This window comes from Haliotis asinina, chromosome 8 (genome assembly GCF_037392515.1).
Source record: "Haliotis asinina isolate JCU_RB_2024 chromosome 8, JCU_Hal_asi_v2, whole genome shotgun sequence".
Taxonomy (NCBI): Eukaryota; Metazoa; Mollusca; class Gastropoda; order Lepetellida; family Haliotidae; genus Haliotis; species Haliotis asinina.
This window is the reverse complement of record NC_090287.1, coordinates 19,927,813-19,940,131: the sequence shown is the minus strand read 5'-3', so window position 1 is coordinate 19,940,131 and position 12,319 is coordinate 19,927,813. Positions and strand designations below refer to the sequence as shown.

General features: G+C 40.0%; 1 protein-coding gene across 1 annotated transcript in view; it reads right to left on the bottom strand.

Annotated features, from left to right (window-relative positions):
- LOC137295070 (kinetochore-associated protein 1-like) overlaps positions 1-12,319 on the bottom strand; it is a 73,882-nt gene that overhangs the window by 5,573 nt on the left and 55,990 nt on the right. Inside the window, exons 46-58 of the mRNA XM_067826341.1 lie at positions 10,294-10,384; positions 9,934-9,992; positions 8,311-8,539; positions 7,880-7,959; positions 7,329-7,533; positions 6,629-6,747; positions 6,078-6,154; positions 4,729-4,798; positions 4,469-4,578; positions 3,834-3,969; positions 1,693-1,788; positions 1,045-1,156; positions 416-479 (exon numbers count right to left, since the gene is read on the bottom strand). Coding sequence (XP_067682442.1) covers positions 416-479; positions 1,045-1,156; positions 1,693-1,788; positions 3,834-3,969; positions 4,469-4,578; positions 4,729-4,798; positions 6,078-6,154; positions 6,629-6,747; positions 7,329-7,533; positions 7,880-7,959; positions 8,311-8,539; positions 9,934-9,992; positions 10,294-10,384 — 1,448 coding nt within the window. The remainder of the gene's footprint in view (positions 1-415; positions 480-1,044; positions 1,157-1,692; positions 1,789-3,833; positions 3,970-4,468; positions 4,579-4,728; positions 4,799-6,077; positions 6,155-6,628; positions 6,748-7,328; positions 7,534-7,879; positions 7,960-8,310; positions 8,540-9,933; positions 9,993-10,293; positions 10,385-12,319) is intronic.

Below are 12,319 nucleotides of genomic sequence, written 5' to 3'. Positions count from 1 at the left end.
TTGGTATTTTCGATTTTGTACCGTTATTTCTACATAATCATAAAATGACTGTTAAACAATTTAAGGTTTGGCTCACAAGAACTTTTACTGCTAAAAAATAGTACATCCTAGGTACATATAGATTGCTGTCAGTGACAAAGTACTATTGTCAGCAATACAAGCCTCTGTGGTTTGACTCTTCTTCTAAATTTTCTACGCTATGATCAAATCTCATGTACCGAACCAAAACAGACCGAACTGAAGGCCTTGTATTGCAATACGTATTGTACTGTGTCAGAGAGTGTACCGTTTCAACCATTTATAACAAAGGCAGGAAGCGGGGAGGTCAATGCACAAAGATGACAAGGTCAAGATGACACCAATGTGATGAATGGTACAGAATGTCAGAACTTCATCTGACAGCATTATAGCAAACCTTGACAGAAGGTTGAAGTAGTGGAGGACATCCTTGGTCTGGTCGTCACTGAGAGGGGAACACACTGGAACATTAAACAAGATCATCACCTGAGAGTGCAAATCCTGTTTGTGTTCAACAATTGTGATGGTACAAGATACCCCTATGCAAATACATACATTGTCTGTGTGTCTCTCTGGCTTTCTTTGGTTAATGCCAAATGTTGAAAACAGGTTGAGTGTGATAAACAGACTTACATCATGGTATGAAGTCTAAGCTTTAGAAGACTATAGTGGGTACACGCAAAACCTGCTTTCACAGCAGATGTACAAATTTACACTCACCAGACAAAACATGAAGCTGGTTCACTTGTCCAACCCCCCGAAAACCTTAATAAACCAGATCTGGTTGTATCACTACTTTACTGACTATGAGCAACATTAAAACCCTAATGATGTTTATAAATTTTTATTGTATCACAACCTAATGGCATTAGTAAAGTTTGATACGGGGTCCAGATTGTTAAGGCAGTTAGGAACTTACTAAAGATCTATCAGTGTATCTATGGGTGACACAGAGACATTATGGTGTGAGGAAGCAAGTGGTTTTAGGAAATCTTAGTGTTTGGACATCATTGTTTTAATACTTACTGTTATTGAGTGGAGTAGAGAGTACAGACTGCCACACTTTGACAAAGATGGGCACAGACCAGACCTCTGCTACACCGCACAGGTGAAGAAGCACCTGCTCAAGCTCACATCTCTACAACACACACACAAATACATGATGTGTAAGTTAAAGGTAGGCTCAGATAGAACACATACAGCAACTCACATCTCCACAACATGCATATACACTGTGAAAACAGATCCACCAACTGCAAATTTTTATGACTATATTTTTTTTTGTATTCTGAAATTGTTACTTACATTTTTTATCCCACTGACATCATTTATTTTTTTTCTGAACAATATTGATATATTTTCATGCATCTTCATAAAACAAAAAGCACTTTGTGTTGAAATGGAAAGAAGTTGTGTTTTACAATTGAACTATCATGGGCATTACTGTACAAGGGAAGGGAGGTCACTCTAATTCCCTTTGCCAATCTGCCCCTTTTTCACTCTTCTGAAACACATGTATTTACAGGCCAAGGTGACACAGTTTAAAAAAATGGCAAAGGCGGAGACACATGGTTCTTAAATTTTTTAATTTTTATCAGTGCCCACTTAATGTCCTCTGATAAAAACTGTTTATTTTTAGGATTTTCATGCTGGAATAGACACGATAGATCTCACCATGCTCTGCCCCAACATCTGTGTGAGGATGTTGTTCCACAGCTGTGTGTCATACACCTTGTAGTCCTGGCACAGTGCCGCCACTAGCAGCACACCCTGCAGGGAGACAGACATTGGACATACAGGTCATGTACACCCTTAGATTAAACTACAGTAGAACACTTTCATAACAAACATGGATATAATGAACCGACGGCTATAGCGAACTGTTTTAAAAGTCACGAATTAACCTCCGTATATTGTCATATAAAAAAGCCGTGAATAATGAATTCTATATAACATACTAATGGCTATAGTGAACTGATTTGCAATCCCCGCGAGTCCCAGGTAACACTAATTAACGGTGTGAATAACGAACTGAGTGAACTCAATCAGTGTCACTGCCATTTAGCGATGCTCACTTTGGCCAGTCTCAAAACTGACAACATCGTAAAGACAGTTTCCGATCAGCGCGACGGAATATCCCAAGTTGATTCGGAATGCGATGATGACGACATGAGCATTGATGAAACAGACCGGGCCCCACCTTCATTCGCAGAAGCCAATATGGCGCTACAAATTTTGAAGAACTTTCTTGTGTCACCAAAGACAACTGACATGTCTTCTTTAGATTCACTTGCTGACTTGCAGTTGGTCAAGTGTACACAGAGTAAGATCACTGACTTTGTACTGAAATGAACGTAATATGAATGAATGAATGAATGAATGAATGAATGAATGAATGAATGCATGCATGAATAAACAGAGTAGGAATGTGTTGTACTGTATACACGTAGTGTGTTTTATTGTTCTTTCAATGGGATTTTCATGAATAGCAAACTACGGATATAACGAACTAATGTCAGTGGTCCCTTGTAGTTCGTTATCAAAGTATTTTACTGTACTAGTAATGTTTACATTATCTGTTTGTTTACATTTTCCATTGATTGATTGTTGTTTATAACTGTCTCTCAATAATATTCTAGCTATATGGTGGAGGTCTTTAAATAATCAAGTCTGGACCTGATAATCTAATGATCAATGTTGTGATTATTGATCTACGCATTTGGGATACAATGACATAGAGGGAAAAATGTACACGCTAAGATTACGACTAGTAATGTTCACATTATCTGTTTGATTGACATTTTTGTTTGACTGATTGTTGTTTTTATTACTGTCATTCTTCAATACTCCAGATATATGGCGGAGGTCTGTAAATAATCGAGTCTGGACATGACAATCCTGTGAACATCATGAACATCGATCTAGGCAGCTGAGATACTATGATATCTGTTGACTAAGACAGCGAGTCTGACCACCAGTCCTGTTAGTCGCATCTTATGAAAGGCTTAAAGTAATTGCTGAAACACATGCAACTGTCCACATTCCAGTTCATGAGATGTACTAAGATTATCCCATTGACTAATCAGGTGACACTGGATACAATAGCCTTACAAAATGGCTTATCTTCGGAAAGCAGCCAAGAGCAGATCTGGCTGGAGAGATCAAACCACTCAACACACAGTTTCTGTCCACCTGGAAATCTGAGAATATGGACTTGGTTAATGAGTGAGTGAGTGAGAGATTTTATATCCCTTTTAACAATTTCTAGATGTATTATGGCAGAGAATATCAGAAACGGGCTTCACAGTGTCAAATCAAATTGTCCCACAGATATGCTGTAGTGAATTTTACAGTAGCCATATATAGTGTCAAATGATCACTAGGGCTGCAATGATTCGCTTTGATTCATTAAAAATTAAATCTGACACCTTAGTTTCAGTTTTTGATAACCATTGTCACTAGTTTGATTCAATATTTGAATACCTGTTTAAATTATTTCAATACAGCCACACTATAATTATGAGTCCAGCTTGAGCAGATTCGAGTGCTGGAATAAGACTAAATGTCATTGGTTGAAACTGGGGTAATTATCCAATGAGAATTGTTGCTAGTAGACATGGCCAAGTTGATGAAGGATTTCATGCTAATAATGCCAACTTGGAGAGTGAAATAAAATCTGAAGTTTTTACTGTCATGAGGTATCGAATTGAAAATGATCAAATCGAGGGTCCGATATAAAAATACTAATCAAATCGAAGTCTGGGTGAATCATTGCAGCGCTAATGATCAGTAAGTGTTAGATCTGACCACTGTACCGTCTTCTGATGGTTATGGTTCCTCCACACCCCCATGATCAGACCCTCCTTGTTGCATTCCTGGAAAGTCTTCACTGAATGCTGGATGTGCAGCTTTTCAAGTTCAACCAGGTACAGCAGCACATGCATCATCTCACTGAAGCAACCAATCACAGCCCACGATCACAATCATGTGATACAGATCCACCAATCATTAAAAAGGGAGATGGACTTTCTATAAATCCAAAATAATTTGTATGGCCAATGAGAATCATCCAAACTGAATTAATGAAATAATCATGTGGAAACACGATCCACCTCAAGTATTCAGTAATTGCAGGTAAGATAATGAAGGGACCTAAAACTTCAACTTCCCCTCCTTCTGTAACTGATGAAAGAAATCAATAAAATAGAGGGAAGAAGATGAATGTTGTATCGACCAGTAAATTTTCTTTCTAGCAAGAGATAATACTTACAAGAAGCGGGTTGTATATAATTATTTTTTAATTATTTTATCAAATTTTGACCAGGTGCCCCTCACAAAATCACAAAGTCACACAGAATTATCTGCATGGACATGTCAGAATGAAAATCAATTTCCTGAGGCTGTACTAAAACTAAACTGAACGGAATGTTTTTAATACAGAAAGACTGACCTGAGTTCCTCTGCCGATTTGTCACATATCCGATTTAAGTCCTCACTGCTGAACACCTGCAGAAGACACTGGAGGCCTCGTACTCGGCACTGGTTGGTGGTCTCACTGTCCTGCAAAATTAATTCAAATCAGTTCTTTGACTGTAAGGAATTTAAGCGTTAACTGTTCAGCGTCCAAACATTGTAACATTGTAAGTCTGTTTTCACACATCATTCGGTGTTGTGATAAATAATGTGGAGTAGTTGTAGTCAGCCTTTCACCTTGTTGATAAAGTTGAAGATTGTAACGCCACAGTCCTCTTTGTTGATGCCTTTCATGATGTACATCACTCTGAAAACACACAGATATGTCACACATCACATATACACATACTAAGCAGCCTTCACGTGTCAAACTAAAAGTAAAACAACACATGCTGTCAAATTTGCCGTGTAAATGCCGTTTTACATATGCAAATCTCATATCACAGTGAATCATGCAAAAGATGATTAAACCATTATCTTTATAGGGCCATACACCACACATGATGCATCACTAGGAATGCATCATGTAGATAATGCACACATCACATGCGGGTCACACAACAGATTAATTTCTCACATTACATACAACATGAAATACCACACACACGGTCAGTCATCACATTGTTTCTTCTCATACATTACAACACCACAGATAGCGTGACACCTCACAGATACTTCATTGCATACGCCCTAAAATTCATCACACATCACAGAGACATGTAACTTTACACCAGCGAGTAATATTCCAGCCACACCAAGCTGGTTTGTCAGGGATCATGTCTGGACCAGGCAATCCAGTGATCGACAGTATGAACGATGATCCACCAGGCAAGATGACAAGGATTTTGACAAGTCACCAGACCTGGTCCCGACTTCTCAAAACAAACTTAAGTCTGAGTTTTGACTTAAGTTCAGAGATTTTACGCAAATTTGAGAAAATGCATTTCCCAAATCAAGTGAAATCAATATTTAACTCTAACATAGTAGACAATTTGAGTTTGGTGGATAGATTGCTTAGGTTGCTTGGGTTTTTTTATCTTAAAAATGCAGCTGAGTTAAAATTTAATAAAAATCATCTGTTTTAAAATTGTAAAACCCATTTTGAAAATTTAGTAAAAAGTTTGTTTCAAGAAATCTGGGCCCGATCAATTCTTTTCTCTTGTATAAACCATAAGGCACACAGGATCAGCTCTGACTTAGACTCTCCACTGGGGCAATACCGTGTGTGTGCGTGTGCGTGTGCATGTGCATGTGCATGCGTGCGAGCGCGCACGAGAGAGCGAGAGAGAGAGGGAGGGAGGGAGAGAGAGAGAGAGTGCATACATTTGCACATGAGTTTGTTGCTTCATACAATACAGTTAGACCAGACTATCCAGTGGGAGATATTTCGAGCAATGATACATGTCATCAAAGCACAATGACACCTGATCCGTTGTCAACAAAAGCCTCGAACTGACCACCTGAACAATCCTTAGTTCCAGGATACATCGCGAGGGACCTGCTCTAACCGTGTGCAACACAGGCAGTAATCTTGATCTGACTCATTGAGTAAAGTATTGGAAGTGAAGAATGTGCTTGATTCCTACCGTCTGAGGCTGTCATCATCATCATGTCTTGGTTCCTCTCCGGCAAATTTCAGATTGTCAAAGTTGAAGGTCATCGTCTGAAACAAAGCCGAGTTATTAATGAAAGGATTTCAAAATGGGATGCTATCTGATAAAGGTTATATCTGTTATGAACTCCATAACATCGCAAAAATTGTATCACAACTTAAATATTTGTAGTTGTGTACTATCTTCTCATTGAAACAGTACATTAAAAAGTTATTCCCTTAAAGATGTATTTGTTTGTTGAAGTCCAGTAGGTACATTTATAAAAATATAATGTCGCAACTACAATATTACCATAAATGGCATATCTAAGAGCAAAGTAGGTGGAACAGTTTGAACTGTGCTGCTATTTTATGTCAGTCATTCAAATCAGATCTTGTTAAGCAGTCGGTGAAGTAACTGAACAGGAAGCATACTTATCGGATTCACATAAAGTCAACAAGGGTTTCTCTAACTCAGTTTGTTACTCATTCTTTCATGTAATATTAGAATGCTATAACAGCACAACTGAGGACACTTTTCCTTACATCTTCAGCTTCTTGCTTTGCCTCCACAGATGGCAGCCATTTCTTGATTAGATCAAAACAGATGCTCTCGAGTTCAAGGTCATTTACTTTACTGATCTCTTTCACAACAGCATTGATATCTGAAAGTAGGTCATGCCATGCATTGTACACAAAATCACTGTAAGAAACATTAAAGTAGGTTGATGAACATGCTATGTAATTACCATGAAATATTTGAAAGTAGATCAAACAATGCATAATGCTCACAAAAAGCATGAAAAATCTCATGCTCACAATTATCATTTAATAACGGAAAGAGGGGCAAACAACCCATTATGTTCACAGATATCATCAAATATATGAAAGTAGGTCAACAAAGGTCTAATCATGATAATTACTCTTGCATTAAATTCATGATGCTTTCATTTCATGATTTACAGGACTTGTTGAAGGTCCAGGCTAGAATACTGGCATTTAGCCACCCATGCTTTTTGTAAGAGGGGACTAATGGGATGGGGTGGTCTGGCTTGCTGACTTGGTTGACACATGTCATCGGTTCTCACTTGTGCTGATTGATGCTCAAGTTGTTGACCACTGGATTGTCTGGTCCAGAGTCAAGTATTTACAGTCAGCTGCCATATAGCTGGAATATTGTTGAGTGCGGCACATAGCTAAACTCACCCATTCACTCATGATTTACAGTAATTGCCCCGCAGCTCACCTGGCTTCTTGACCTCACAGTCCCAGGATGCTGTGATGCTGGGGTGATCATACAGCTTGACAATCAGGTCCTCTGGCTTGTTACACAGCTGTAGGAGGTCAGGCTCTGCCAGGTCATTCATGAACAGAACACGCTCTGTTGAGAGACGCTTGAACACTGTCACAAACTTCAAGTACGCTGCCTGGGCTTTATCCCTTTGTCCTTTCTGCATCAGTAAGATAGGAAAGCTAAGAAACAATGGGCCTGGGCCTCATAAGCCTAAGCTCTCATAGCTTTTCTCCTAACCATCGTACCTCCTATGGACGTACGAATGCTACTAGAAAAGTTACGAGATTTCTGGGCTTACGAGAGCTCTTTGAAACAGAGCCCTGCTGTATAGAAACAATGGGGATGTGTGCTGGGAAAACAACTGTTTATTCTCAACAGAGAAATGATGATGTAGAAAATATTTGTGAAATGTGAAAGTCCTGAAAATACACCCTCCATAACTTGATTCCCATAAAAAACTTGGATGATTGTCTCCTATGTAGCATGACTGCTGGTTAACTTACTTGCGTTTTTTCATCACAGGCCTTGTACCATTTCTCAGCAAACATCACACAGCCTTTCAGAGCAATCACTTTCTCCCCACCTGCATACAGAATTATGCAATATAATGGTAGGCACAGCATTAATTGAAAATATTTCTTGTTTTGGTTATGACAAAACAGTTTGGCCTCACAGGTACATGCCAATAACCCACAGACAGCTCCTTGAAGAGCCAGGTAGCACAGGATAGCCCCATATACAAACAGACTCTCCCATAGGCTGCTCCTTGAGGAGCCAGGTAGCACAAGATAGCCTCATATACAGACAAACTCTCCTATAGGCTGCTCCTTGAAGAGCCAGGTAGCACAGGCTAGACCCATATACAGATACTCGCCCATAGACTGCTCCTTGAAGAGCCAGGTAGCACAGGATAGCCAGATATACAGATACTCACCCATGGGCAGCTCCTTGAAGAGCCAGGTAGCACAGGCTAGACCCATCTCACAGTTGGACACACTCATGAGCAAGTCCCTCACTTTATCCAGGAAAGCAACAGTGTTTTGGTCGAAGCTCCAGTCACAGTTGTTTTTGTCCATGTTTCCGGTGGTCTGTTGTCGTAGAGACTTAACGTGACGTCGGACCATGTTCTGTATTGCCATCAGCGGGATCTGGTCCTCTGATAGCTGGAACAGGAGTACAATATGAGGTGAGGTGAGGTGAGGTGAGGTGAGGTGAGGTGAGGTGATTGAGGTGAGGTGAGGTGAGGTGAGGTGAGATGAGGTGAGGTGAGGTGTGCAGGGCTGAAATACTGCAGTATTTAGTTTTCAGTTCGGTGCAGTGAAAATTGCTTTGAAAATATGTTATGTTTGGTTTTCATACTGAAAATATCATCTCACTCATCTTATGCATATGATTTTCGGAATGTTGTCACAAATATTCCATGTAATTTAAAGCTAGATGACATCTTCAGGTAGCTACCATATCTGATATTTCTGTGCCGCTATTGTCAACAACTGATGCTAATTCGAATGGATGAATGAGATCACGTTTGTTTGAGTCCCAAGTCCAAGACAATTTTTCCACAGAACTTTAATCAAACCGACAGCGCTTTTCCACGAACATATTCTTAATGAACTGAACCAAATTGTACCGAACTGAGAGCTGCATACCAGGATACATACTTAATTGTGCATGGCTGACCATTGCACCCCTAGAGGTGAGGTATTAAATTATACATTGACATTGGTAGATTGCCCTTATCGAGATACTGTTATCTGCTCTGTTGCATTATATTCACTTCCCAAATCAGTGAACTGTATGCATTACATGATCGTTCACATTTCTGACAAGTATACTGTCCAGGTTGTCCTCAGTCACTTGAATGAATGTTTCATGCATTAAGTCTAATTCCACAATAACAGATTTAACATTGTATGAATTTCTGTTGTTTCAGTTGGGTCAGAAGCCAAATGTTTCATTTCACATTAAACCGACACAATGCAAAGCGAAAATGGTCAGGGAACCTCAAGTGAAAACAAACCAAACCTTGCAGTATGGGCATATCTGGGCTTCAACCTGATAATTAACCGATCCTTTGATGACAAAGGGAGATAATTCTTGCAATGCTTGTGAGGTATACATAACTGCTGATTTCTCACAATATATATATAGACAAAAATGAATTGTTTCACTATGTTCAGATATTGTGAAATCATTGGTCAATTTGTAACTTCAAACTAAAAATACAAACAAGATTGAGTGATGCTAATTTCTCATGTTTTTGTAGTTTAATGCAGCATTCTGGAATATTCCAGCTATATGGCAGCGGTCAGCAAATAAAAGAGTTTTGACCAGTCTGGTCAACCAAGTCAGTGAAACTGAGCAGCTGATCCTGTTAGTCATCTGTATGACAAGCATGGGTTGCTGACACCAGTTCTAACACAGATCTTCATGGGTATATTTATCATAGTTAGTATAGATATCACAGGTTCTTGTATTTCAATCAATGAATTATTGTCTCTTCATAATTGAAAATAACTGAAGTGGTGATGAAATATTTTTTAGAAAAGATTTTTACCTTTAACACTTTTGCTATTGGAAGCCACATGGAAACAGAATCATCTTCAAGCTCAGGTGCTGGAAAAGGATCAATAGGGTATATAGTACTGACCAGCGAAAGAAATGCAAGTATTTGGTTTTCTTGGGTCATTTTTTAAATACTTACTACTATGAGATTTCATTTTTTCAAAAATTGCATTTCTTTTCCTGTTCAGTATATGTGACAAACATGCATACTTACAAGATATACATTTTCACTTCGTGGAAAAAAATTATGAGAGAAGATTAGTGTTCACCTTATTCTAAGGAAAGCACCTTGCAATAACAGCATACCTGTTATGTAAATATTAAATATTTTGACACAGAATTTCAAACTTACTGATAATTTTCCAGGGATCACCAAACATTAGTGGATGGAAGGGGACACACTTCTTGCTGGCTGCTGGGAGTGTGTCAAGAACACCTGAAAACTGAGGGAATAGATGGGGCAAATACCATGTTACTAGTCTCGAGGGAATTACAGATGGAGGAAAAACAAGTGTTTGTCCCTAACATAGCAATGTGTCCCACTGCTGAAGATGAAAGAAATATAACATATTTACTAGTTTTTATCTTTTGGTCACACAGAAGATTACCTTTTGTGTCATGTAGTTCTTAGTCATGGTCACTTCTCAGGACTCAAATGGATTTGAATGTATAGATGTAGGTGCATACATCCACTGTCAATATCAATTTGTATTAGAGTTGGGACAGATTCAGATTTTTGACATAGTGTAGCAGGTCATTTCTTCCCCCGGCTAAACTGTCTGGGCTAAGGTGAAAAAGGAGGAGTGAAGATTCTGACCCAGTGTGGCCTCGTCCTCCCCACCCCACTTGTTCTTACATCAAAAGGGGGAGATTCTGGCCTAGCTAGGCTACTTCTTCACCACCCTTGTTCTTACATCAAAAGGTGGAGATTCTGGCCTAGCTTGGCTACTTCTTCACCATCCTTGTTCTTACATCGAAAGGGGGAGATTCTGGCCTAGCTAGGCTACTTCTTCACCACCCTTGTTCTTACATCAAAAGGGGGAGATTCTGGCCTAGCTAGGCTACTTCTTCACCACCCTTGTTCTTACATCAAAAGGGGGAGATTCTGGCCTAGCTAGGCTACTTCTTCACCACCCTTGTTCTTACATCAAAAGGGGGAGATTCTGGCCTAGCTAGGCTACTTCTTCACCACCCTTGTTCTTACATCGAAAGGTGGAGATTCTGGCCTAGCTAGGCTACTTCTTCACCACCCTTGTTCTTACATCAAAAGGTGGAGATTCTGGCCTAGCTAGGCTACTTCTTCACCACCCTTGTTCTTACATCAAAAGGTGGAGATTCTGGCCTAGCTTGGCTACTTCTTCACCACCCTTGTTCTTACATCAAAAGGTGGAGATTCTGGCCTAGCTTGGCTACTTCTTCACCACCCTTGTTCTTACATCAAAAGGGGGAGATTCTGGCCTAGCTAGGCTACTTCTTCACCACCCTTGTTCTTACATCGAAAGGTGGAGATTCTGGCCTAGCTTGGCTACTTCTTCACCACCCTTGTTCTTACATCAAAAGGTGGAGATTCTGGCCTAGCTTGGCTACTTCTTCACCACCCTTGTTCTTACATCAAAAGGTGGAGATTCTGGCCTAGCTTGGCTACTTCTTCACCACCCTTGTTCTTACATCAAAAGGGGGAGATTCTGGCCTAGCTTGGCTACTTCTTCACCACCCTTGTTCTTACATCAAAAGGGGGAGATTCTGGCCTAGCTAGGCTACTTCTTCACCACCCTTGTTCTTACATCAAAAGGTGGAGATTCTGGCCTAGCTTGGCTACTTCTTCACCACCCTTGTTCTTACATCAAAAGGTGGAGATTCTGGCCTAGCTTGGCTACTTCTTCACCACCCTTGTTCTTACATCAAAAGGTGGAGATTCTGGCCTAGCTTGGCTACTTCTTCACCACCCTTGTTCTTACATCAAAAGGTGGAGATTCTGGCCTAGCTTGGCTACTTCTTCACCACCCTTGTTCTTACATCAAAAGGGGGAGATTCTGGCCTAGCTTGGCTACTTCTTCACCACCCTTGTTCTTACATCAAAAGGTGGAGATTCTGGCCTAGCTTGGCTACTTCTTCACCACCCTTGTTCTTACATCAAAAGGTGGAGATTCTGGCCTAGCTTGGCTACTTCTTCACCACCCTTGTTCTTACATCAAAAGGTGGAGATTCTGGCCTAGCTTGGCTACTTCTTCACCACCCTTGTTCTTACATCAAAAGGTGGAGATTCTGGCCTAGCTTGGCTACTTCTTCACCACCCTTGTTCTTACATCAAAAGGTGGAGATTCTGGCCCAGCTTGGCTACTTCTTCACCACCCTTGTTCTTACATCAAAAGGTGGAG